Source organism: Heterodontus francisci, chromosome 1 (assembly GCF_036365525.1).
Source record: "Heterodontus francisci isolate sHetFra1 chromosome 1, sHetFra1.hap1, whole genome shotgun sequence".
NCBI lineage: Eukaryota > Metazoa > Chordata > Chondrichthyes > Heterodontiformes > Heterodontidae > Heterodontus > Heterodontus francisci.
This window is the reverse complement of record NC_090371.1, coordinates 208,613,440-208,637,703: the sequence shown is the minus strand read 5'-3', so window position 1 is coordinate 208,637,703 and position 24,264 is coordinate 208,613,440. Positions and strand designations below refer to the sequence as shown.

The window sequence follows — 24,264 nt, the reverse complement described above, 5'->3', positions numbered from 1 at the left end:
GTGCCCAGCCCCAACTGCTCTCAAGGTGGTGGTGGTGAAATGCTTACTTAAACTACTGCATTCCTTGTGGTATATGTACGCTCACAGTGCTGATAGATAGGGAGTTCCAGGATTTTGCCCCAGTGAAGGAACAATGATATATTTCCAAGTAAGTACAATATGTGACTTGGAGGGGAACTTGCAGGTGGTGGTGCTCCCATGCAACTGCTGCCCTCATTCTTCAGTGTGAAGAGGTAAAGGATTTGGAAGCTGCTGTCAAAGTCGTCTTGGTGAGTTGTTACAATGTATGTTGCAGATAGCGCATACTGCAGCCACTGGTGGAGAGTATGAGAGTTTAAGGTGGTAGCTGGGCTGCAATCAAGGGGGCTGCTTTGTCCTGGATGGTGACAAGCTACTTGCTTGGACGAGTGCAGCACCAACACTCAAGTTAAGAGCATTCCATTACATTCCTCAATTGTGCCTTTGATGGAAAGACTTTGGGGAGACAGGAAGGGAGTTACTCCAGAATACCAAACCTCTGACCTGCTCTTGTAGCCACAGTATTTATGTGGCTGGTCCAGTTAAGTTTCTGCTAATGGTGACTCCCAGGATGTTGATGGTGGGGGAGTCAGTGATGGTAATGCCATTGAATGTCAAGGTAGGTGACCTGACACTCTCTTGTTGGAGATGGTCATTGCCTGGCACATGAGCTGGCAAGATGGATACAGAACTGGCTCAGTCACAGAAGACAGAGGGTATCAGTGGATGGGTGTTTTTCTGAATGGAGGACGAGTGGATCAGTGCTGGGACCTTTGCTGTTTGTAGTATATATAAATGATTTGGAGGAAAATGTAGCTGGTCCGATTAGTAAGTTTGCGGACGACACAAAGGTTGGTGGAGTTGCGGATAATGAGGATTGTCAGAGGATACAGCAGGATATAGATCGGTTGGAGACTTGGACGGAGAAATGGCAGATGGAGTTTAATCTGGACAAATGTGAGGTAATGCATTTTGGAAGCTCTAATGCAGGTGGGAGGTATACAGTAAATGGCAGAACCCTTAGGAGTATTGACAGGCAGAGAGATCTGGGCGTACAGGTCCACAGGTCACTGAAAGTGGCAACGCAGGTGGATAAGGTAGTCAAGAAGGCATACGGCATGCTTGCCTTCATCAGTCGGGGCATAGAGTATAAAAATTGGCAAGTCATGCTGCAGCTGTACAGAACCTTAGTTAGGCCACACTTAGAATATTGTGTGCAATTCTGGTCGCCACACTACCAGAAGGACGTGGAGGCTTTGGAGAGGGTACAGAAGGGGTTTACCAGGATGTTGCCTGGTCTGGAGGGCATTAGCTATGAGGAGAGGTTGGAAAAACTCGAATTGTTTTCACTGAAACGACGGAGGTGGAGGGGCGACATGATAGAGGTTTACAAAGTTATAAGCGGCATGGACAGAGTGGATAGTCAGAAGCTTTTTCCCCAGAGTGGAAGAGTCAGTTACTAGGGGACATAGGTTTAAGGTGCGAGGGGCAAAGTTTAGAGGGGATGTGCGAGGCAAGTTTTTTTTTTTTTACACAGAGGGTGGTGAGTGCCAGGAACTTGCTGCCAGGGGAGGTGGTGGAAGTAGATACGATAGCGACGTTTAAGAGACATCTTGACAAATATATGAATAGGAAGGGAATAGAGGGATATGGGCCCCGGAAGTGCAGAAGGTGTTAGGTTCGGCAGGCATCAAGATCGGCGCAGGCTTGGAGGGCCGAATGGCCTGTTCCTGTGCTGTACTGTTCTTTGTTCTTTGAATGTTACTCACTTATCAGCTCAGGCCTGAATGTTGCCCTGGTCCTGCTGCACACAGGCATCTGAGGTGTCGCGAATGGTCCTGAGCACCGTGCAATCATCAGAGATCATCCCCACTTCTGACCTTATGATGGAGGGAAGGTCATTAATGTAGCAGCTGAAGATGGTTGGGCCGAGGACACTACCCTGAGGAACTCCTGCGGCCACGATGATTGGCCTCTGACAACCTCAATCATCATCTTTTGTGATAGGTATGACTCCAGCCAGTGGAGAGTTGTCCACTGATTCCCATTGACTTCAATTTTACTACGGCTCCTTGATATCACACTCAGTTACATGTTGCCTTATGTCACCCCACCTCTGGAATTCAGCTCTTGTATCCATGCTTGGTCCCAGGTTGTAATGAGGTCTGAAGCCGAGTGATCCTGGAGCGACACCTTCCATCATTTTGCTGACGATTGAAGGTAGACTGATGGGGCAGTAATTTGACTGAGTTGGATTTGTCATGCATTATGTGGACAGGACATACCTGGGCAATTCACCACTTTGTCAGGTAGATGCAAAGCGAGGGGGGCGGCGGAAGAAAGCGGGGGGTGGGGGGAGAAAAAGGGAGAGAAGAGGAGGAAGAAAAGGGGGAGAAGAGGAGGAAGAAAAGGGAGGAAGAAAAGGGAGGAAGAAAAGGGAGGAAGGGGAGGAAGAAAAGGGAGGAAGAAAAGGGAGGAAGAAAAGGGAGGAAGAAAAGGGAGGAAGAAAAGGGAGGAAGAAAAGGGAGGAAGAAAAGGGAGGAAGAAAAGGGAGGAAGAAAAGGGAGGAAGAAAAGGGAGGAAGAAAAGGGAGGAAGAAAAGGGAGGAAGAAAAGGGAGGAAGAAAAGGGAGAGAAGGAAAAAGGAACAAAGAGGAGGTGGTAAGGAGGAAGGAGGTGGTGGTGGTGGTAGGGGGGAAGGAAGGAGGAAGAAAGGGGGAGGAGGAAGAAGAAAGGGGGAGGAGGAGAATGAAGAAGGGAGGGGGCAACAAAAACAGTTCCTTTTTGGCCAGACTATGATCAACTCATTTGACTGCAATATCAATAAGCGCAACGCCATTCCTCATTCAACAACAGTTCGGCACCTTATCTTACCACTACTACTGACCATCACAGCACCCACTTGGTCACCATGCTAAATAAAAGCCATCACAAAATAAACATTCCAAACCATATTTATAAATCAAACCATGCCATGTTGCATACAAACGTCAACTAAATCACCTTTGTGCATTCCCTTAGTGACTGTCTTCCATGTGTTTTGCTTGTCCTACTGCTCCTGTGAAGTACTACCTTAGTGGCTGCAGCATGGTTGGTGGAAGACTGCTGACTATCACTGGATGAGACCCCAGATGGCCTTGGAGGACAGCCTCAAGCAGTTCTGGCCAGCTTCAAACTGCACCCTCTCAGCAGTCTGTTTTGGCTGGCTAACAGCACAGCAAAGACACTGGAGGAGTGGCAGTTGTTGGAGAACAAATGCTGTCATCCTGAGAGGGGGCAGCAGGTTGGTGCTCCACAAAGACACCACCACTCCTCCGGGGCAGCGCCTCAGCCATCCTAGTAATTTGTTGGAGGACAGATTGCTGGTCTGCTATGACATGCTACAAACCCCTTTCAACACTGATATCTGAGCTATGATGGCAGCAGTCTGAGCATGCATGGGAGCAGTCTAAGCTTGCGTGGTAACAAGTTAAGCTTGCATGAGAGCAATCGGAGCGTCCATGGCAGAACTGATCTTGCATGACTTCAGTTTGAAATTCCACTGCAGTACTCAGACATTGCAGTGCTTATGCTGCAATAGGAGCGGAGACATCAGTCAGCAGATACCGTATCATAGTTGGGTCTGCAAGTATTCTTGTAGAGTTGGCCACCACTTCGTTAACAAGGATAGGCTCTAAGCTCTACGCAAAGCCTTGTGCCGAGTTGATGTTGGACTCCTCCATGCTCCTCGACATTGATGGCAGGCTTTCCAGCAGCCCTGCCAAAACAACAAGCATTTAATTGTGCATATCCATCAGCCTTCTTCTATAGATCACCCCATCGAAGTTCTCATCCAAGGCCTCTGCAATAGAACTCATGTGCAACCACGCCCTTCAACGAGCTGGCATATGTTACTCCTTCCCCAGCACCTGACCGCAGGCAATTGATGTAACACCATGTGCTGATCCCTCATCTAAGCTATCCTCTAAAGTACTTGCAGTGTCAGTATCTGAGCATGTGATGGGCTGCATGCGATAGAGTGACTGCTGAGGCTCCTGCTCTACAAGGCTAGTTCTCATGATGCCTTCTTGTGTCTCCCACAGGTACAGACATTCACCCAAGAAGACATTCCCCTTCTCCATCACTAGGCCAAGATGACCAGCAAAATCCAAAGAAGCACCACCTTACAAGCGCACCATCCACCTGCGCAGATTAACTCACCTCGTTGGTCCTTGCGTGCATTTAGATAGGGTGGCACTGGGTGAGGAGCATGCACGAGTGTGCAAGAGGAGATGCTAGAGGCAGAGACAGCTGTGGTCAGTGACCCTCAGGAGTTACTGGAAAGGAGGCTCCAGCTAGACCAGCAGCAGCAGATATGCTCCAATATGTCAAAGTTCCCTGAGATAGTGCGGGGTCATGGGCAGAAAACAGCGGAGTCCATCCAGCTCATTTGTGCCATCTTGGATCAGGACTGAGTGCATGTGCTCCTCCATGGAGAGAGTGGCCAACTTCATGGCTAACCATATGCGGCAGCACTTGGGAGTGCATGAAGAAATTGTGTACTGACATCCACAGGATGCAGGTCACACTATATAACATGGACTGGCCAGTGGCGCTGGTGGGGCAGAGATGGTTGGAGGGAATGCCAGTTGTTCCTTAGCTGATGCTCTCCTCCAGTCATCTGGAGGACCTACTAAAAGCTGAGGATGAGGGTGCCAACCCTCACTGGGCACATTCATCATCCTCGACCTCCTTGACTCCTCTGACAGTGGAAGCATTTGTGCAGCAGGGTGAAGTGACGGAGGCTACCCCTGTAATGATGCAGGTGCAGCAATCTCTGGAGATGCCCCCAAGGGCACCTCCACAACTAGGATGATAACCTTATGCATCTCAGCTGCAAGCCGAGACAAGTGAGCAGGCTGCCTCCACATCCTTAGAGGTCACAAAGGTAGCACTGTGTAGAGGTGGCCGAGCACGAAGGCCACCACATTGGAGTGGGTCATTGGGGTGTCTTCTTGCTGTAACTGTGCACGGCTTTCCTTTCTGAGCACAATGTAAATAATGACACTTGAAGCCACACGTGAGACCCCTATTATTGATGAGGGACAGGAAAAGAGGCATGAGATTGCGAAGGAGATCAAGGGTTCCTGAACAATGATGATAAATCCTCCGGGCAGATATTCATCCATCATTGGCATTAAGAGTTTACATATTCAAAGCTGCATCTTCAATCGAAGTGTTAGCAAAGGCACTTCAGTGAGTTCTATGATATGCCTTTCATCCTGGGTCAGAGGGGCTCAGTTGAAACATTCCTGAATCAGATGATCCCTGACATTCATAGTGTCCTGACGAGAACTTTGGAGAGCCATGCCATGCCTAGCCACCTCCTGTGCAGCCAGAGCACCTCAGTGTTCTGTATCCTCCCCCTCCATCTATTCTTCCACAACCTGCTCCTCCTCTTCCTTCCAGAGCCCCACCACCGTCAAAGTCCACACCTCTCTGGAAGGCTATGTTATGGACAGCGCAGCAGGCCACAACAATGAGTGCAACCCTGGCAGGAGTGTATTGCAGGGTGCCACCCGACCAGTTCAAGCCCTGGAAACGCATCTTGTGAAGCCTGGTTGCCTGCTTAATGGTGGTCCTGGTGAGCAGATGGCTTTGGTTCTATTGCCTCTGTGCCTGTGTCTCCCAAAGACAGGTGGGTAGCCATCTCTTCAAGGGATATCCCTTGTTCCCTCAACGCCATCCTCGGACTTTAGGAATTGGAGTGAAGAGCTGCGACAGCCTGGACTGCTGGAGGATGAAGGAATCATGGCAGCTGCCAGGAAATCGAGCGCACCATGGAGGAAGCTCTTGTTGTCACAGAGCAGCTGAATGCTGAGGGAATGGAAGCCCTTCCTGTTGCTGAATCTGAGTGGGCAATCACTGGATGCCTTGTTGGCTACATGAGTACAATCAATGATGCCCTGCACCTGAGGAATCCAGCAATGGCTGAGAAACCCACTGACTCTGTGCCTACGAGGCCATGTCTGTTGCGAACTAAGTGTATTGCCCGCTGCTGGCAAATTGGACATCAGTCACCTGCACGATGCAGTGGTGCGCTGCGCTGCCGTTTGCGAGATGCCATCAAGGTCTGCAGCTGATCCTTGCAAGGAGCCAGAAACGAAGAAGTTTAAGGCCAGTGCTATGAGTTGAGAGATCTTTGTTGATGAGGGCACAGATGTCTGTGACTATCTGTCTGGAGAGTTGCAGATTTCTGCAGCAATGGTTCTTGCTCATCTCCAGGTAGCTCGATCTTTGCCGGTAGATCCTATGCTGGGCATGGTCTCCATATTCTTCCTGCCCCTCATCCCTCCCCCCTCCTGATGTCCGGGGCTCTGCCCTTACTGCACAGGGTGTTGCTCCTCATCGCCACTGGGCCCAAAATCTGAGAGTTGTATACCCCATTGCCAGCTGGTGCCTTCCTTGTGGTCAGGTGGCCACCCAATTGTCCTTGGCAGCCTTGCCCCCTGCTCCTCTGCCTCTCACAATGCCAGGAGGGCGACAACCCTCTTGTAGTGTCTGTGTTGACTGCTCATTCTCCCCGACACCTATACTGTGCCAAGTGCACCCGCTTGTTGATGGCTAGTCTCCCACTGTGCCGTTCACCCTTTTATGGGACCCAGCCATGACTGGTTCCCCACTGCATACCCACCTCCCTTCACCTGGTCTACCCCAGACAGTGAAGGAAGCCCCTGTTCCCCTGCAAAAACCACAATATCCCTCATTAACGAGCTCTTAAAAAACTCCTTAACCAACTTAAAATTGGCCTTAATTAGGACCGAGAGAGATCACAGGGCCGCCCTACCCCCGCCCTGGTGAACATGGCCAGCACCAGGAAACCAGCACACCGGTCGCATTGGTATTTTAGACCCCCTGCTGCCTCCGTTCCTGCCCGCGGTGGGACTCGAAAATCCATTACATCAGCCTGGGAGAAAGTGTCATCAATGTTTCCAAGATTATTTTCTCTCAAACATTCCACAAGAAACACTTCTATGCACAGATTTTCTAACTATCACTGTATTTCAGAGAAATGCTATCACATCCTCACCCATTCAAGAACCTCATGAGATCTATAGCGACTTGCTGTGGAAGCGTTGGAAATGTCTACCCACTTTAGTCCTTCCAGCAAAGATATACACCAGTATGAAATTACTGGATTGCAGAGGATGACATACAGCTACAGGCTTGTGTTGACCTGTATCAGTGTTTATCCTTCACATGAGCAGTAGTCCTAATCCCTGTGTTTGCCTTGCTTCCATATCCCCTTAATCCCTAACATCCCCAATGAGCTTCTTCCCTGTAAGAAGGTAATAATCTAGGATGCACTCAATCATATCTGACTGCTCAGTCAGCAGAATTCCTCAGGTTCTTGCACTCCAAGAAACAAATATTTAAATGACTCTATGCAAAAGTCATAATCTCTGCAAGCATACTCAACAAGAAAATGACATTCCAGTTCTGAATTGTGTGGCAGCAGATAAATTAAGGCAACCAGGAAATGGCCATAGGTAAAATCTATTGGTGAGACCCAATGGCCATCCTGTTAGAATTCCATTTCAAATATGGTTGGTCTACATTAAGTGCTTGCAACTGCCCAATACTGTGTGCCTAAACAGTTTTCAAAGGAAGAAACTTAAACATCTGAAGAAATTCAAACAACATGTACATTAATTTGCGAAGAAGTAAAGCGAGTGGGATCAAGCGCAGGCTTAGTTGGTACAATTTCCATCCAGCTTGTTTAAATAAAACACATCAGGTACTTCTTAAGCTCTAAAAGCAAATGAGTGTAAAAGTGACAACACAAACTTAAACTGAACTAGGTTATACTCAAACACATAGTGGAGATACTTTGTGTTATGTGGGGCATCAAACACATTCAGCCCAACGAATTTAGTAGACAATAGCAAAAACTTTTTCCAATGTTTGTTATAAACTCTTATTCAAAGATGTCCTGCAGGAACTAATCAAGATATCTAGCATTGGGGACAGATGACACTGATGTGACGACATCAACTTATGTTTATATTTATATTTATTATGCAGTAAAATGTTCCAAGGCACTTCACAGGGCTGTTAATAAATGAAATTTGACACCGAGCCACACAAGGAGATACTAGGGCAGATGACAGGAGGTAGGTTTTAAAGAGAGTCTTAAAGGAGGAAAGAGAGATGAACAGGCAGGGAAGTTTAGGGAGGGAATTCCAATAACCAGGCCACAAACCAGGAAGTGTCTTCAGTTTGGACACAATTTTTGTTTCCCTGTCAAACTCCCTTTCCCCCAGCTGCAAGAGGACATCCCTCATGTGAAGCAGTCGTATTCTGCCTCTGTTCATTTCCATGATGTCAAAGAACAATGGTTTGCACAATTTTCAATGCCCGCTCGTGTCTTGAGTTATCAATAAAATCAGACAAAACAGAAGAAATGGATACAGAAACCTTTCACGGGCAGGGAAAGGAGGCACCTTCCAACCTGTATGTAAACATGGCGTTGTCCTCGGTCAGAAACACCTCGAGTCGATGGATGTAAGGATAAACAAACCATTCTTAATCCAAATGTCAAGTCCTGAAAAAGTTGTAACTACTTCAAGAATATGCAGGTGCAGTAGTTAGCACCGCAGCCTCACAGCTCCAGCGACCCAGGTTCAGTTCTGGGTACTGCTTGTGCGGAGTTTGCAAGTTCTCCCTGTGACCGGGTGGGTTTCTGCCGGGTGCTCCGGTTTCCTCCCACAGCCAAAGACTTGTAGGTTGATAGGTAAATTGGCCATAATAAATTGCCCCTAGTATAGGTAGGTGGTAGGAGAATTGTGGGGATGTGGTAGGGAATATGGGATTAATGTAGGATTAGTATAAATGGGTGGTTGTTGGTCGGCACAGACTTGGTGGGCCGAAGGGCCTGTTTCAGTGCTGTATCTCTCTATGACTCTATGCATCTGGAGACTGCCAATCTGTAATACAGGGAGGGGAGAAAGGTACCACCAGATTTGGGAAAGGATGAGTAGAGGGTGAAGAGGTCAAGTGGTTAAGTTGCAAGGAAAAAATTACTCTTCGTGCAGTTGTTCAAGACCTGACTTGTCCGCGGCTCAGGGAGCGATGCTCATCCAAGCATGGAGTAGAAAATCAGTCTTTAATTTGTTACTTCTTCCATATTGATATTTGGCAGACTAATTAGAAAGGGGAATGCAGGATATTAATAGTGGGTAATTGCGATATTTGTACCACAATTTATAATGCTGGTGCTATGTATTAAGCTGGATAGCAGCTTATGATTTAATTAAGTGCTTATTATTGTTGTTTTCAGCTCATCAGAAAAAGATTGACTTAGCAACTGGTGTTTAATACAAGGGATTTGTTCAGTTCAGTGAAACATGTACACAGAATCTATTTCAGAAGTACATGCTGATAAAGTGCAAGCACCTAGTCTAACATTTGTGATCATGGTCCATAGGGATGCATTCATCAAAAATCTCCTAAAGACTGGGCTGATAAGTGGAAAGTAACATTCATGCCATAGAAGGGCCAGGCAATGACCATCTCCAACAAGAGAAAATCTAACCATCTCCCCTTGATATTCAGTGGAATTACCATTGCTGAAACCCCCACCATCAATGTCTTGTTTGTGGCAGGGGTAGGCGGTGGGGGGGGGGGGGGGGGGGGAGGTTGCCACCAGTGACCAGAAACTTCATTGGATCTGCCATATAAATACTGTGGCCAAAAGAGCAAGTCAGAGGCTGGGAATTCTGTAGCAAGTAATTCACCTCCTGACTCTCCAAAGCCTGTCCACTATCTATAAGGCACAAGTCAGGAGTGTGATGGAACACTCTCCACTTGCCTGGAGGACTGTAGCTCCAACACTCAAGCAGCGAGACACTAACCAGGACAAAGTAACCCGCTTGATTGGCACCCCATCCACCTTAAACATTCACTCCCTCCACCAGCGGCAGCAGTATGTATTATTTACAAGTTGCACCATAGCAAGTTGCCAATGTACCTTTCACAGCACCTTCGAAACCCACTACCTCTACCACTGAGAAGGACAAGGGCAGCAGACACATGGGAACACCACCACCCAGCAAGTCCCCCTCCAAGTCACTCACCAGCCTGACTTGGAAATATATCATTGTTCCTTCACTGCCACTGGGTCAAAAATCCTGGAACTCCCACCTTAACAGCACTGTGAGTATACCTAGACCACATGGACGGCAGCAATTCAAGAAGGCAGCTCACCACCACCTTTTCAAGGGGAATAAATGCTGGCCTTGCCAGCAATGCCCACATCCCATGAATGAACAAAAAAAAAGCTGGTTTGTTTTGAAGCAGGCAAATACATGCTTATCACATAACTTCCCCACAATAAACTCCATAAATATATGGAAGATGTGGAATTAAGTATTATGATACCATCCCATTAGTCCAGTTAAAATTTCTGACTGGATTATTTAACCACTTTTTGAATACCTTGCTGTGCTCCCTGTGCACAGACCATCTAAGAAAAAATGGCTGGCAATTGCTTACACTTCTATGTTACTAATTGATTTGTTAATGATTAACATGTAACCCAGATGGACGTTACCAACTCTCTTACATCTGCACAGAATCCTGGTGTTATCAAGGCTCATAAAACATTAATCAAGGGCCAAATTCAGAGCAACCATTCTGTTGCAAGAGGTCAAAGCAGGTCAGGACCATATAATCAGAAACAATAACAGGCCAGGTCTTTCCATTGCAACCTAATACCCTTGTTACTTTACACTGGCCCCTGGGATCAAATTCAGTAGCAAAACTCCCCAGCTTCACCCCCACCCCCCACCCGCCCCAACAGAACAGAAATGCTGTTCCAAGTATTATCGTAAACCTTCAGCAAACTTAATACATTTAGAGAATCTCCTCGCAAGATAGTTCTTTCTTCCATCGAAAATAATTTATCCAACATGATTTTGTAAAAGGAAAACCAAAACTGTTGTTGCATAAACACAAAAATCAGACTTTTAAAAAAAAATTCAAGTCCATTCTGGGGGTTGGACGATCCACAGAATATGGCAATGTATATTTCCTAGAGTACACAGTACATGATAGTGACCAAATATTTTCACAGGATTTAAGTGAATAAATATTGTCAATGCATTTTCAATTTATCTTTACATTCTTAATTGGGCCTGAAGAATGAATTTGTTTATCTGAAGTTCTTCAAATAGGTATTGTTTCGAACTGAAATATAATGTCTAACCATGCATACTTGTACACAACTAGAAAACTAGAAAAAACTAGAGTCTTGAAAAGAAGACAAGATGAAAACTCCACGAACATAGCACAGGATATAATACAATTTTTTTTTGCAGAAGGTATGCAGGCAAAAGTTTCAAGGAAAAATATTTCTCCACTGGAAAACTGCCCACAGTTGAAGAGTTTTTTGGCAGCAGCTACCATGAGACAAAGATCAGTGTCACTTGCTCACTAACACTGTATACAAGTGTTATGAACCTTTGAACTCTGAAGCTGGAATCTAGGGTCAGTGTTCTCAAAAATCTGTGTGTGGATGTACTTGAATATATTGCAAATTGGTAACTAAAAACTTAATCTAGCAAAGATCTACCTCTTAGAACAAAAAATACTAAAACATTACCTTCCTTCATTAACAAGCTCAATAAATGCAAGACCAGCATTTTTCTGAATGGAGTTCTGCCATTCCTGTAATGAAAATTGGAAAAAAAATTAGGGTTCTGCGCAAGTGAAACACACAAAAAATAAATCTGGTTACAATGTGATCCATATGATCCACAGCCTTCACACCAATGCTGCCAATTGACTGACACTTGCTACAAATCTTTATAGCAAGCGAAGATAGAAAATGCAAGAGAGAATAAAACATATTTATCATGATATAATTTAGCATTACCACTTCACACACTGTTGGTCAAGGAACACCCCAGTCTAAACAACTTTCAAACAAGCCTCAACTGAATCGAACCTTAAGTGAGTTTTAATAGTTCTGGAAGCAACTTAATGGTCAATATCTTTCATGACCAATTTAATATTTCAACACTGCATGTACACGCATTACAATAAAGCAATTTGATGTACAATATATAAAAGGCTAAGGTAGCCATCTCCCAGTGGTACTGAGAAAAACAAGCTAAAAGCCTCAGACTTGACCACTAATGCTTCTAAAGTGCCGGAAATCATATTTTAGCACTTCAGAGAGAGGGGTTGTAAGATGCAATTAACTGAGTCAATAAATTCATACCTATTCCTAAACCGTAAATTGACATTATTCAGAAATGTTTCAAACCATATTTGCATCTCATTATATTGGTCTTAAAGCAATGAACCATAAAACAGAGAAGTAACTTACTTAGAAGATACAACTGAATCAATATAATTAAAAAGGTACAGGGAAATTATATTTTCCTCCTTTATAGTTGTCACATTTTGCAAACAATCAATTCCTCCTATTTAGTAGTTATACATACAATACTGGCAGTATGATAGCCAAAAGGCCGTTGGTTCAAATCCAACTCAAGAGATTTTAGCAAATAATCTAGGCTGACATTGTCAAAGATGTCACGTTTTGGCAAAAAGGAAATAACAGGAAAAGACAGGCTAGATAAAGAAACTATTTCCACTGGTTGGAGATTCTAAAACTAGGGGGCATAGTCTAAAAATTAGGACCAGACCGTTCAGGAGAGATATTAGGAAGCACTTCCTCACGCAAAGGGGGTAGAGGTTTGGAACTCGCTCCCACAAACAGCAGTTGAAGCTGGAACAGTTGTTAATTTTAAATCTGAGATAGATATATTTTTGTTAAGCAAAAATATTAAGGGATATGGGCCAAAGGCTGGAATATGGAGTTAGGCCGCGGATCAGTCATGATCTCATTGAATGGTGGGACAGGCTCGAGGGACTGGATGGCCTACTCCTGTTCCTATCTTCCTATGTTCCGATGTTGTATCAGACCCTAAATCGAGGCCTCAGCTATTCTCTCAGCTGAATGTAAGACATCCCATGGTACTAATGTAAGAGCAGGATAGTTCTTCTGGTGACCTGAAAAACATCTAACCCTCAACCTACAATTAAAACAAATAATCTAATTATTTATTTCATCGCCATGTGTGGGACCTTGCTGTGCGCAATTGGACTGCCGCGCTTCTTATTGATACAAATCAAATGTACTCCATAGGCTGCAAAGAGCTTTGAAATTCCAGAAGTAATGAAAGGCATTATATAAATGCAAGTTCTTTCTCTTCTATGTCAAGATACAGTTTAAAAAAAAATAAAATCACATCCAAATTTTTTAACTTATGAACGGTTCGGCACTTCCAGAAATTTCAGGTATATTCTAATTGAAGAAAATTAGCTATCTAGTCAAAAGCACGTAAGAGGTAACAAATAAAATATACATTGCTTTACAAATTTTGCTGGAACATTCTGGCAATATTGCAATCTTATCCCTGGGTATTTCCTGTCCCACCAGCAGGACAGACACACCAGAGGTGGTGGCACAGTGGTATACAGTCAGGAGGGAGTTGCCCTGGGAGTCCTCACCATCGACTCCTGACCCCATGAAGTCTCACGGCATCAGGACAAACATGGCAAGAAAACCTCCTGCTGATTACCAACTACCACCCTCCCTCAGCTGATGAATCAGTACTCCTCCATGTTGAACAGCACTTGGAGGAAGCACTGAGGGTGGCAAGGGCACAGAATGCACTCTGGGTGAGGGACTTCAATGTCCGTCACCAACAGTGGCTCGGTAGCACCACTACTGGTCGAGTCCTAAAGGACATAGCTGCGAGATTGGGTATGCAACAGGTGGTGAGGGAACCAAGAGGGAAAAACATACTTGATCTCATCCTCACCAATCTGTCTGCCGCAGATGCATCTGTCCATCACAGTATTGGTAGGAGTGACCACTGCACAATCCTTGTGGAGACGAAGTTCCACCTTCACATTGAGGATACCCTCCATTGTGTTGTGTGGCATTACCACCGTACTAAATGGAACAGATTTAGAATAGATCAAGCAATGCAAAACTGGGCATCCATGGAGGCGCTGTGGGTCATCAGCAGCAGCAGAATTGTACTCAACGACAATCCGTAACCTCATGGCCTGGCATATTTCCCACTCTACCGTTAACATCAAGCCAGGAGACCAACCCTGGTTCAAGACAGAGTGCAGGAGGGCATGCCAGGAGCAGCACCACGCATACCTCAAAATGAGGTGTCAACCTGGTGAAGCTACAACACAGGACTACTTGTGTGTCAAACTGTGTAAGCAGCATGCGATAGACAGAGCTAAGCGATCCCATAACCAACGGAACAGATCTAAGCTCTGCAGTCCTGCCACATCCAACCGTGAATGGTGGTGGACAATTAAACAACTAACTGGAGGAGCCGGCTCCACAAATATCCCCATCCTCAATGATGGGGGAGCCCAGCACATCAGTGCAAAAGATAAGGCTGAAGCATTTGCAACAATCTTCAGCCAGAAGTGCCAAGTTGATGATCCATTTCGGCCTCCTCCTGATGTCCCCAGCATCACAGATGCCAGAATTCAGCCAATTCGATTCACTCCACGAGATATCAAGAAACTTCTGAAGGCACTGGATACTGCAAAGTCAATGGGCCCTTACAATTTATACAAAAATTTATTTAGAGATACAGCACTGAAACAGGCCCTTTGGCCAACCGAGTCTGTGCCGACCAACAACCACCCATTTATACTAACCCTACAGTAATTCCATATTCCCTACCACATACCTACACTAGGGGCAATTGACAATGGCCAGTTTACCTATCACCTGCAAGTCTTTGGCTGTGGGAGGAAACTGGAGCACCCGGCGAAAACCCACGCAAACTCCGCACAGGCAGTACCCAGAATTGAACCCGGGTCCCTGGAGCTGTGAGGCTGTGGTGCTAACCACTGCACCGCCCAATATTCCGACAATAGTACTGAAGACCTATGCTCCAGAACTTGCCGTCCCCTAGCCAAGCTAGTCCAGTACAGCTACAACACTGACATCTTCCTGGCAATGTGGAAACTTAACCAGGTACGTCCTGTACACAAAAAGCAGGACGAGTCCAACCCAGCCAATTACCACCCCATCAGTCTACTCTCTATCATCAGTAAAGTGATGGAAGGTGTCATCAACAGTGCGATCAAGCGGCACTTGCTTAGCAATAACCTGCCCAGTGACGCTCAGTTTGGGTTCCGCCAGGGGCACTCAGCTCCTGACCTCATTACAGCCTTGGTCCAGACATGGACAAAAGAGCTGAAATCAAGAGGTGAGATGAGAGTGACTGCCCTTGACATCAGGGCAGCATTTGACCGAGTATGGCATCAAGGAGCCCTAGCAAAACGGAAACCAATGGGAATCAGGGGGAAAACTCTCCACTGGTTGGAGTCATACCTAGCGCAAAGGAAGATGGTCCCGGTTGTTGGGGGTCAATCATCTCAGCTACAGGACATCACTGCAGGAGTTCCTCAGGGTAGTGTCCTAGGCCTGACCATCTTCAGCTGCTTCATCAATTACCTTCCTGCAATAAGGTCAGAAGTAAGCATGTGCACTGATGATTGCACAATGTTCAGCACCATTCGTGACTCCTCAGAAACTGATGCAGTCAGTGTAGAAATGCAGCAAGACCTGGACAACATCCCGGCTTGGGCTGATAAGTGGCAATTAACATTCGCGCCACACAATTGCCGGGCAATGACCATCTCCAAGAATCTAATCATCTCCCCTTGACATTCAATGGCATTACGATCACTGAATCCCCCCACTAACATCATCTTACGGGTTACCGTTGACTAGAAACTGAACTGGTAGCCCATATAAATACCGTGACTACAACAGCAGGTCAGAGGCTCAGAATCCTGTGACGAGTAACTCACCTCATGACTCCCCAAGCCTGTCCACCATCTACAAGGCACAAGTCAGGAGTGTGATGTAATACTCTCCACTTGCCTGGATGGGTGCAGCTCCAGCAACACTGAGGAAGCTCGACACCATCCAGGACAAAGCAGCCCGCTTGATTGGCACCCCATCCACAAACATTCACTCCCTCCACCACTGACAGCAGTGTGTACCATCTACAAGATGCACTGCAGCAATGCACCAAGGCTCCTTAGACAGCACCTTCCAAACCCACGACCTCTACCAACTAGAAGGACAAGGGCAGCAAATGCATGGGAACACCACCACCTGCAAATTCCCCTCCAAGTCGCACACCATCCTGACTTGGAACTACATCGCCGTTCCTTCACTGTCACTGGGTCAATATCCTGGAACTCCCTTCCTCACAGCACTGTGGGTACACCTACCTCACATGGACTGCAGCGGTTCAAGAAGGCAGCTCACTACCACCTTCTCGAGGGCAATTAGGGATGGGCAATAAATGCTGGCCTAGCTAGCGACACCCACATCCCATGAATGAATAAAAAAAATCTGAAGGTTTTCTGTGCATAGCTGGAATACGTTAAATTAAAGCAATGAAAGATCTCAAGTCACCAGAGGTTTTCTCAAGCCAAAAATCTGTAGGTTACAGAAGGAGCAACCAGAAAATATAGTACGAGAGCAATGCAGGACTGTCAGCACAGTTTAATGACCAGGTGAGAAGTTGTCTAGGGGTCCCTCTCAGGCTTCACCTGGTCTTACTGTAACAGGGTTTAATTTCTAACACACCATGTTTTTAGCTCCCCCGTGATGAATCACTTTTCACCGCTTTCCAATTATAAGGCAAAGAAACCAACACAAACAAGTTTTCTTCGGTTTAAAGAAGAAAAGTTGAAATTTATTAAACTTGAACTTAAACTCTAATTTGGTTGACACCTACGGATACACAACGAGCCCACGCTCGCATGCATACGCGATACACACATGCAAATAGAGACAGAAAAGAGAAGAAAAATAAAGTGGAAAATCTGAGGCAATATCTGAAGAGTTTTTGTTAAGGTTCTTCGAGCTCACTGTAGAGTCCTGGATTGTAGGTAGATTTTGCTTTTCTTTGGGGCCCAGTATTCTTCTTAAACCTTGTTCACTGTAAGAGACTTTTCTCCCTTGGGGTTCATGTGGCTTCAGTGGATTCAGAGGCTTGTGAGAAAGAGATGGGAGCAGACAGGAGAGATCTTCTCAGTTCAGAAGCAAACAGACACTCTGAGTTCAAACTGTTTGTACAATTCAGCACAACCCAGGTTGCCAAGCAGGTTAGTCATGTGACTAACTGGTCTGACCATGTCTTGGATTCTATCACCTTAGCAATCTCTGGAATGCTCCTCTTACACACATACCTGGTCATCAAGGTCCATTGTGGGTTGAATGTGTCAGAGAATGGTCCTTTGTCCTTCCAAGCACTCTCTGTTAAAATGTAAATGTCTTTTCCAGCCATGGATGATCGGTTTAACAAGTCAAATGAATGTTTATGACAGAATTAATGTGCCTCATTCTTGGCAGATGGGGGTCTAGCATGACAACAGATACTACAAAACTACTCAACAGTTAAACAGGAATATGATAATTATTTTCCCTTCTGCCACATGTTCAAGAATAACTTCTAGAAGTGCCAATGATAATGTTACAATACTTTCATATACCATTACCATTTCTATTATGCTGTTGTTGATTAAAATTCAACATTTAATGGCAATTTGTGCCCTCTCTTTGAAAGGTGAATCCTTTTACAGGGTCCAGCTACAAGATAGCTAAAAATGATCAGCTCCTTTAGAAATGGGATAAAAGCAGCATTTACACAGAAAAATTACTTTTTGGTTTAATATCTATTCCATTGCCCTTAACTCTCAAACTTATACATATTTTCTCCCCAGCTGGGACAGCAGTTAAATGAGATTTCTATAACAAAGCCACACGTATTAAGTGTCATTCATTGCACCAGGTGAGATAGCTCTTGCACTTTTAGGCTCTCCTGCACTCAAGGAGTGCCTGACAACAAATCACTGTTTTGAAAACGCTTACTTTAACCAGTTGAAATCACAAACTGCAGTGAACACCCGGCACTTCCTACAGCAGACAGCATCACTAAGTAAATTTTATCCCACCCCAAAATAAATAGTCAGTATTCCACTATTACAATGTCATACATAGGCAAAAAGTATCCTTCACACATCTGTAGACCAGTCTTTTTGAGCAGCACCTCAAATCTTCACCAAAGGAGAATTTTCTGTTTCCCTCTATAATGAAAACTAAGTCTACATCAATAAAAAAAAACTGTTCATTTAATGTTGTCTGATTTTTCTATCTATAATTGGCATCAGCACGATGGGATGAAAGGCCTCCTGTACTGTTACATTCTATGATTAGGATCAAATGGCTTAATTTAGAGACAAAATATGAACACAAAAGCATGTTAGCTTTGGGTATGATTTTGTAAAGAGGAACAAAATTTAAAAAAGCTAAATCAATTGAAAAAATGGTTACTCACTAGTTGTAGATAATGAAAAGCTTATTTTTGACATAAAACATTGCTCATACCATAAAAACTATAAAATACATTTTAAACATATCCATTTTCATTGAATAATTGTTGCAGTCTGTTTCATCTTTATGTTGCTTTCTGGTTCCCAGATGTTGGAAAGAATCACACTTTAAACTTGGAAAAGGCTGGAGTCAGTCTTGTTTAATATAGCACCATGCTCTGTGCTGTGGAACCTGGTTCAACTGGTTCTTGTGTTACATATAACATGACTCCCCAGTGCAGTCATGAATATCACCCAACCCACCCCCCCCACCCCCCCGGAACACTTACACATAACAACTAGTTCCGAGCTAATTAGTTCCTAACACTTTACAGATAGTATAATACATACATATACAACACAGTCATTGACAATTATTTCTATACCACTTTCTCTACATTGCAACAATGATTACCCTTCAATATGAAGCTCTTTGGAAAGTCCTGTGATGCTATATAAATGCAAGATGTTTCCTTGCTTACTCAACTGAATACCTTGAGATGTACAGGGAAGGCTGCTTGGTATTTTAAAAGCATGCTGAACATTTTTCCATGTTGCAAAGTACTTTTTCTGCAAATTATTTCCTGGTTTTACTCTTACTTTCCTCCTCATCCTGAAGTTTTTCCACTCCTTACTGGGTCAAAATTTCACAGACACCAGGGACCTCAAACATCTCATTCTGCTTACCATTCTTCAGGGATCAACTTGGGCAGGGAACCAAAATAGGCAATTTAACCATGAGAGTTCTCACAACCGAACAAGTCATTTGTTCACTGGACACCGTCTGCACAAACTTCCACGCAGGGTCGTTGGGAAGTGAGCAGAATTGGAATGCTGGTTGACTTTCCCCTTCCTAAGCCAGGAACATGGAGGGCCAATTAGAACACATTACTGCCGCCCCAGCTGAGATCAGCAAACTCAATACAGATCAAGATTGAATTTGGGCCCTGCCGTGTCTATGTGGCTCAGCTATCAGCTGATGTAATCAGCCTAGCTAGCAGCCTGCAAGTATAAGCATCATTGCCACTGCACACAATGCTAATTACTACAAAACATTTTCATGATGCATCCACGCCTATCATTTGGATTTCTCCAATATTTTTTGGCTCAATGGCAATTTCCATAAGCATAATGACCCTCCTATGGGCAGAAACCCAAACTCCAAACCTGAATTCTAGTTAGTATGCACAGGCAACTGAGTTCTAGTTATGCTCCTCTTTCTTACTCGCTGGTTGTTTGAATTCTGTAGGTCTGGAAATTTGCAAAGGAGTTTTACTGATCCGGTGCTTTCCAATGAAGAAGTAACTTCTATTTTGAGTGCAGCATTTAAAAAGCATTTAAAACAAAAAATAAACCAATATCAGGCAATAACCACCAAGGGGAGCACATGCAATGTCCACCACATTCTGCTTTCTCCAGAACGTGGTAAATACCACCACTGCAGACCATTTACTGACTAAAACTACTAGTTAGATTTATTTTCATGTTCAGAATACACAGAAACCAAATGATAAAGCAAGATAGCAATTCAAAGCAATACCTAAAAACAATGAATGCAGAATCAAAGGAACACAGGAACAGGAGTAGGCCTCGAGCCTCATCCACCATTTAATTAGATCATATCTGATCTATATCTTAATTCCATTTACCCATTTGGTTCAATATCCTTTGACACTTAAAAAAAATCTATTTCAGTTTTGACATCGACAGTCTCAACAAGCTTTTGTTTTGCGGTTGGGGGCGAACAGGTAGGGAGAAAAATTTCCTCGATCCTTTGCATGAAGTACTCATGGCATCACCCCGAATCAATCCATAGCAGTTAAAGTACTGTATTTAGAAGATGTTTCTTAGAGATTTGTTTGCAACAAGACATTTAGATGAAACAGGCAGATTTGTCTCAATGCATATGCCACAGATCTATGTTGCATACCAACAATGCAACCCTCAGTTCATCCCTTCAGATATTCTGCCAAATCTAAAGACTGAAAGAGAACTTCCAAGTACTTATTCACTTGGGCAAATGCGGATTAATTAGGGAAAGCCACCACGGATTTAAGGGCAAATTGTGTTTAACTAACTTGGAGTATTTTGATGAGGTAACAGAGGTGGTTAATCAGGGCAATGCTGTTGATGTGGTGTACATGAACTTCTTAAAAAGCATTTGATAAAGTGCCACACAACACACGTGAGCAAAGCTATAGCTCATGGAATAAAAGGAACAGTAGCAACATGGATTCCAATTGGCTCAGTGTCAGGAAGAGAATAGTGGTTAATGGATGTTTTTCAGACTGGAAGGAAGGTTTGGAGTGGAGTTCTCCAAGGGTCGGTGTTACGACCCTTGCTGTTCCTTGATATAAAGTAATGACCCAGACCTAGGAATACAAAGCACAATTTCAAAATTTGCAGATGATACAAAACTTGGAAACATTGCGAACTGTGAGGAGGATAGTGTAGAACTTCGAAAAGTCGCAGGTTGATGGAAATGGACGGACAAGCAGCAGATGAAATTTAATGCAGTGAAGTGATTCATGTTGGTAGGAAGAACTTGGAGAGGGTGTAATTCTAAAGGGGGTGCACGGGCAGAGGGAACTATGTATATGTGCATAAATCATTCAAGGTGGCAGGACAGGTCGAGAGAGCGGTTAATTGAGCATACAGCATCCAGGCTTCTTTATAGGAGCACAGAGTACAAAAGCAAGGCAGTTAAGTTAAACTTGAATAAAACACTGGTTCAGCTCAACTGGAGTATTGCATCCAGTTCTGGGCACCACACTTGAGGAAAAATGTGAAGGCATTAGAGATAGAGTGCAGAAGAGGATCACGAGAATGATTCCAGGGATGAGGACTTCAGTTGTGTGGATAGACTGAGAAGTTGGGACTGTTTTCTTTGGAAAAGAGCAGCTTGAGAGGAGATTTGTTCGAGGTACTCAGAATCATGACAGGTCTGGACAGGGTAGCTAGGGAAAAACTGTTCCCATTGGTAGAGGGATTGAGAACAAGGAAGCAGAGATTTAAGCTAACTGGCAAAAGAAGCAATAGTGACATGAGGAAAAACTCTTTCACGCAGCCAGTGGTTAGGATCTGGAATGTACTGCCCAACAGTATGTTGGAGGCAGATTCAAGATGCAATTGGATTGTTATCTGAAAAGAAGAATGCGCAAGGCTATGGGGAGAAGCACGAGGTAAAGTGCTCTTTTGAGAAACCGGCACAGACATGACGGGCCAAATGGTTTCCTGTGCTTTAACAATTTTGAGATTCTGTGATTTATTCAGTCCGACGGCTTCATTACCACCAGCCCCAATAATATTACCTCCTCACACAAATGGCACACAATAATATATAAAGAGGCAAATTCCTGAGTCTCCGACAATGTCCAAGACTTCTCTTTTCATAGGACCCAAGTGCAGCCATTGAAAGCATGAAAAATGCGATCCTGTTTCTGTTTGTCTTCCAACAGAGACGCTAAGAACTTTGACTGCTCTCCTAGGAGCCCTAATACCAATAATGCTGCCATTCAAGAATGTTTTTTTTCCTGAATGCGTTTTAATTTTTAAAAATCATCCAGAATTGAAGATAGCGACCAGGAATACGACTGAGCAGGTACTTGCGTGCCATCTTGATTCCGAGTTCTGTTAATGCCTTGGACCGATTAATGCCTTGGACCGCATGCAAATATGCACAAAGATTCCTGTATCCAAACTAATTTTCAGACCGACCAACCAACCTAGTCTGATGCACATAGACAATTTGTCTCCTATCTTTCATTTTGAAATTTGGAAAAGGAAGACTACTTACATTCTAACTAGCTATTTCAAAAGTATATGAAAAGACAAATTAACTCGCTGACAAGTTGGCACCCCAAAGTGTTTCCATCCTCAGAAAGCTCACCAACAAAGAGGATAACCAGACCCAAACCACCAGAACAACTAGTATACCAAAGAAAACCCTACTTAAGGCATGCAAGAGGAAACCAAAGCCAATCCCAAACTCCAGACTGTAAGCTAGAAAGAATAGTCATGTTTATGTCCAAGAATCATCAACGCCCTCCTCTAAAATTCCACCTACGACCCCTCTTTCCTTGAAACTACCACCCCATCTCCAACCTCCTTCCTCTCCAAAGTCCTTCAAAGCATTGTCACCTCTCAAATCCATGTTCATCTTTCCCACAACTCTATATTTGAACCTCTCTAAATCAGACTTCTGCCTTTGCCACGACACTGAAACAGCCCTCAAAGTCATAAATACAGTAAATTTCTACAGAGTTCTAAAGTCAGGGAATTTGGTGAGTGAGAGAATTTTAAGGATGGATCTCTTTCTAAAGTTTGGTTACGTTTTACATTTATCACAACTTCAATTTAAATTAGTTTGTAGCTTCTTTCACAATGTTGGTCGGTGGTAAACAAGCAGCATGCTAGTGAGATTGCACAATTAGTTAATAAGTGGCTAGTTAGAACTGGTAATTACTGTCAGTGGGGGCTGTCTCAGGTCTTTGGAATTCTTGCTAGAATAAATGCAGGAGGCTTTTGCAAATGCACAGAGCGAAGTTCCATGAATACTGCTGCTACAAAATATTAAACTCAGAGAATTTGGCGCAGTGAGGGAAGAGGTGCTGGTCTGATATTTTTTTTTTTTAAAAGGAGCAGTCCGAGAGGGGGAGGGGGAGATAGCAAGACCTTGGAGCTGAGGTATAGTGGCATTAATTAAAATTAGTATTTTAAACAAGGTACTAACTAGATTCTAAAAGAGGGAATAGAGGGGTTTTTTTAGATCATGGATGGGAAGCTGAGTCCTGCTGTTGGAATTCCTGCGCCATGTGGGAACTTCAGGACAATTCACGTGTATTGGAGGGACATATGCATTGGAAGCGTCTCCAGCTGCTTGAGCTCAAGCTCAGGATTTCCAAGCTTCAGGGGCATCTGGAGTTACTGCGAAGCCTCAAAGAGGATGAGAATTTCCTGGATCGTACGTTTCACAAGGTGGTCAACACACAGGCAGAGAGAGTTCAGGATAGCAGATGGGTGGCCATCAGGAAGAGGCTAGAAGAATAGGAGTCTTCAGGTGAGTACCACTCTCAAACCGGTACTCAGCATTGGAAACCGTTGGGAGTGACGACATCATGAAGGAGTGCATTCCAGACCATGGCACCAATGAGTAAGGGACTACAGAGTGGGGGGGGGGGGGGGGGGGGTGGGGGGCAGAAAAGTGTGGAAACGCAGTCTTTAAAGGAGATTCCATAGTTAGGGGGACAGACAGGTGTTTCTGTAACTGACATCATGAGTCCTGCATGGTGTGTTGTCTGCTGCCTGGTGCCAGGGTAAAGGTCATCACAGAGAAGGTGCAGAATATGCTGCGGGGGAAGCAAGTGAGTACACGTTGGTACCAATGACAGAGAGGGCAAGTTTTAAGGTCTTGAGGTCAGAATTTCAGGAGCAGTGGAGGAAGTTATAAACATTACGGACAGGTGAGGAAGGGGTCTCAGGCTCCACCTTTCACCCCTTCACTGGATTGACCGCAACAGGGTTTATCCTTTTTACACAATGATTGAACTTACCACCTCAATGAGCACTTGCTCCTGTTCCTCTCATATAATTGCCAAAGAGCCAGACGGAAAACGGTTTCTGCCAGACACCCACTACCCTCTGGGTGAAAAAGATTTTCCCTGACGTCCCTTCTAATCCTTCTACCAATTACCTTAAATCTGTGCCCCCTGGTAATTGACCTCTCCACTACGGGAAACAGGTCCTCCCTGTCTACTCTATCTCA

The 24,264-nt window shown here is 44.5% G+C and overlaps 1 protein-coding gene across 1 annotated transcript in view; it reads right to left on the bottom strand.

The window, feature by feature from the left end:
- lrba (LPS-responsive vesicle trafficking, beach and anchor containing) overlaps positions 1 to 24,264 on the bottom strand; it is a 1,007,923-nt gene that overhangs the window by 600,033 nt on the left and 383,626 nt on the right. The window contains exon 34 of the mRNA XM_068041130.1: positions 11,659 to 11,723. Coding sequence (XP_067897231.1) covers positions 11,659 to 11,723 — 65 coding nt within the window. The remainder of the gene's footprint in view (positions 1 to 11,658; positions 11,724 to 24,264) is intronic.